At 32.7% G+C, this 3,982-nt stretch overlaps 1 protein-coding gene across 1 annotated transcript; it reads right to left on the bottom strand.

The window, feature by feature from the left end:
• Positions 1 to 2,328: 2,328 nt before the first annotated feature.
• Positions 2,329 to 3,635, bottom strand: tap (basic helix-loop-helix neural transcription factor TAP). The gene has a single exon (XM_073084769.1). It carries the CDS (start codon positions 3,632 to 3,634, stop codon positions 2,366 to 2,368), a length of 1,269 nt encoding a protein of 422 aa, XP_072940870.1. The 5' UTR covers position 3,635; the 3' UTR covers positions 2,329 to 2,365.
• Between the last annotated feature and the right edge of the window lie 347 nt (positions 3,636 to 3,982).

Raw genomic sequence — 3,982 nt, 5'->3', positions numbered from 1 at the left:
CATAATTAAAACGGTACTTATACATTACAATTTTGAAAATAATCATTATGAGTATTAAGTCGGTGCATAGTGCATACTCTAACAATGAATCGTCAAAGAAAGAAACAAATGAAGGTATCCTCTATCAAACATACTGAAGGTGGCATAATAAATCACAAACCAAATTTCTTGTTAGCAAAATCAATATTTAATAATGAATCGCACCAGACTTCTGAGGGGAACAAATGGATTTATCCCAATACCCCGTAGGATTAGTGGTTAGCGGCATTGTCAGGGAAATAAATGACGTAGATTCGTGGGGAGATAAAGCTAAGTATGACATTTAGTATTCCGCTACTAATTTGTGGGGCTCTCGCATCGTAAAAACCATGTATTTAGAATTCTAACAGAATTGTTAATGGTATTTCTGCATAATAAATAGGATAGTTATAACTCCTTAAGATAAGACGATAGTGAATGATTAAGGACTACTTACAATAGTCAATAGTGACTAAGGTAAGAAATAAGTAGTTAAGTAGTTTAACATTAAGAAATACTTAAATAATACGACGGTTTCGGAAGTAACTTTCCTGTTGTGGTGTTACGCAATTGTTAATAAAGGCATGACGCACGTGTATATTTTCTTTCAAATTAACTTGAGTTATGTAAGTGTATGATATTTTTAAAGAGTATGAATAACGATGGCCACTGTAACAACAAATACTAAAAGTAAAAATAGCTTGAAAATTAATGGGGTTCGCCATTCAAGAATCCACAATTTTCTCTTTTCCTATTAGCGTAATAGTTAAACAGTTCAAATTTTCACAATGCAATTACCTACTTCTATGGCTGCTATGATATCAATTACTAAATAAATAAAAAAATAATGGCACGAGACATTCTGTATACTACTTTGACTCGCTCTTGGTCAATTAATTCAATTTGTTGTTTTTATTGATAGATCTTAATAATTAGATTAACAGTTAAACTAGTTTAAAATAATATATAGTTTCGTTTGTTGTTTATGTTTAGTTTAGAATTTTGTTTATGTATATACATGTCTAATGTTATTAAATGTCGGTTTCAAATAAAAAAAATTCGTAATTGATAGATCTTGTGTGATATAAGTGATTTTAGCCTGTGGTACAGTTTAAATTGCTAGTGGTACGATTAAACCGCCTCGTCGGCGAAGACCTCCAGGATAACTTATTTTTAAGGATGTTAAACAAAGGTAGAGTTCCTTTGAAACTTGATTTTCCTGTATTACAAGATAAGAAGCTTTCTTTCAATTGTTGGTCATCGTTGTAAACCTTATAGTCAAGTAATTATCGACTTTCCTCTATAACGTATCATATTTCCTCTATAACATATAACATACTTTGTTCCTAAATTTTTTTCTATGCCTATGAATTAGTAAAATTATTATCTACTAAAACATGGTCGTACTGAATCTTAGGCCGATAAATAGGGGTAGTGTGATAATACTATTCAATACCTCGTGTCAATGGAACAATGCCTCTATCAGCTCTATCATACGTGGTCCTATTTCTGACATGTCCAAATTCATAGCAAATACAGATACCAACGAAATAGGCCGTAACGAATTTCCAAAGCAAACATTTAGTGTAACACGACACAACGGGTGCTTTTGCTTGCAAAATAAACTTTATCGTTTGCAATAGCTCTTATTACATTGATTTAAAGGCGAAAGTTGTACACTCTAGCTCAAAATAAAGTGTGGTAATGTGAGCAGATTCCGAACAATGCGCCTGCGCAGGGGTGCGCTATCCATTCACAACTTTTCGCTCTTTAACGAGCATTGTTCCAATTTGATTTATATTCATGGTTGTATTATTACAAGGCGGTAAATCAAGTGTGAATTCTCTTTCTGTTTAATCGACTACTGGAAAAGCAGATGAAATCATTTGACTCACTGTTAACGTCAACGTTTATTTACTTTATTTTATTGATTTCGTTGTTTCTAGGAAAATGTAGTGTAAAATCGATATGACAAGTACTTTGAATTGCTCTACAAAATACGTATTATGTACAAATTCACAGTAAAAAAATGCTATAGATATTGATCCTTCGTTCATTTTAATTCCTTAAAAAAATTGTCTTATCACTTTAAAAGACGCATTGTGTATTTATATAGAAGAAAAAATAAAATATGCAACGGTTAGAGAAAATAAAAAATATATTTTATTAGAATTTCACATATGACTAGATACTTACATTTTTTACATAGTCTTTGAATAGTGTAACCTAGCGGCATAATTCGACATTATTGTCTTTAGAATTCTTAAACTAAACATTGTAAAAAATAGTAAAAATATATTTGATGGCGATTCAAAATATGACTAGATTTTATTTTACAATAGTTATATCAAATTTGAGCATTTAATATTTGTTGATTTCTATAATATTCCCTATATCTTTGGTCATTGTAATAAATATTACTTTGAGCGTAATTTGATTCACAATTATAATTAAATCTTTCGTTGTAGTTATAATTTACATTTGTATAACTGGTGTAATTAACAGGATATTCATCGGCTTTGGATTGCCTTCGACTCTTGGCAGCAGTTTCAAATGCATTTTTGAAGATTTCATAATTCTTCTGATTGAAATATTCTTCAGTGGCCGTTGGCACATTGGTCTCATAATTATTGTTATAATTACAAGCGTCATATGGTCTTTGGTTATAATAGTTTTGCTGATACAAATCGTCGCCGTAGCTCGATGGGTTCGTAAAGAACCCACAGCCTGTTGTAGATGTGATACAATTTCCACCTTTATTATTAACCGATACTGTCACGTTCCCAACATTAATAAGAACACCTTCTGAAGTTTGCAGAAAGTTAGATCCATTAGCGAAGGGTTTGCTGAATCCTTGAAAATTTCTGTAACTCCCGTCGGAATTACACTCTTCAGTCTTATTGGGTAGTAGGAATATTTCCCGGAAAGCATCTTTATTTATTTTCTCTCCAGTTGAAGCAAAGTTTTGGAATTTTTCAAAACTCACATTTAGACCGTCAGGTGGAACTTGGCCAGAATTTATGTCGTCTAAAGATTCAAGAGTTTGACTTAAAGCAAAAATATAATTATGAGCGAATCTTAAAGTCTCTATCTTCGTCAACTTGGTATCTTCAGGAAATGTGGGCAAAACGCATCGAAGCCTATCCAAAGCTTCATTCAGCATGTGCATTCTATTCCGTTCTCTGTCATTGGCTTTCATTCTTCTGTTTCTCTTTATTTTCAGGATCTGTGTTGGACTTTTGCATCTTGTCACTCTGTTTTTGCCATTAGCGTATTTCCTCTTTGGCTTGCTTGAGTCCTTGGTCTTCTTATCCTTTGCTTTTATAGGTGTAGATGTGTTGTCTGCAGTGCGTAAGTTGGCCTCAAAACTTTTGATGTCTTCAACTGGTTCTTGGAATGTGTATTCGAAGCTGTCAGCAAATAATTTTCTTCGCACGGTGTTTCCTTTTGTAGGAGTAAGAGATATGCCTTGATCTGAAGTGTTGCGTTTGAAGGGAGTGCTTTGCACTGAAGTTGGCGTTGTCAAGGAGTCTGCGTAAGACCTGTCGATGCCTGAGTCGGTGCTGCAGATGCTGTCGTTGAAGTCGCAGTAATCATCAAAGTCGGTGGTGAACATTTTTTCGATTCTGAAATAGAGAACATGTTGTAAATTCATAGTTCATCGAAGTAAACATTATTTCGGACACTAATTTCTGTGGCAGATAAATGTCTGTATCTGTTACAACTCAAGGAGACTGTCGGTTTTTTGAAAATGTTTTGCAATATTAAAAAAACGAATTAAAAAAATATCGAATCAATATTAATTGACATATATATAGTAACAACTATTACATCTACTATTAAATACGCATCTCCATTACTAAGTTTTTCAATAATACGTGTATACACAATTCATAGTAAACTAAAATAACTATTGCCGAGCGTTTTATCGATTTCAACGAGAATGTGGTATGGATAACATAAA

This window comes from Epargyreus clarus, unplaced genomic scaffold (genome assembly GCF_041222505.1).
Source record: "Epargyreus clarus isolate Ecla_fem2 unplaced genomic scaffold, WU_Ecla_fem_2.2 ptg000021l, whole genome shotgun sequence".
NCBI lineage: Eukaryota > Metazoa > Arthropoda > Insecta > Lepidoptera > Hesperiidae > Epargyreus > Epargyreus clarus.
The sequence above is the reverse complement of the archived record's forward strand: the minus strand, read 5'-3'. Positions and strand labels throughout refer to the sequence as shown.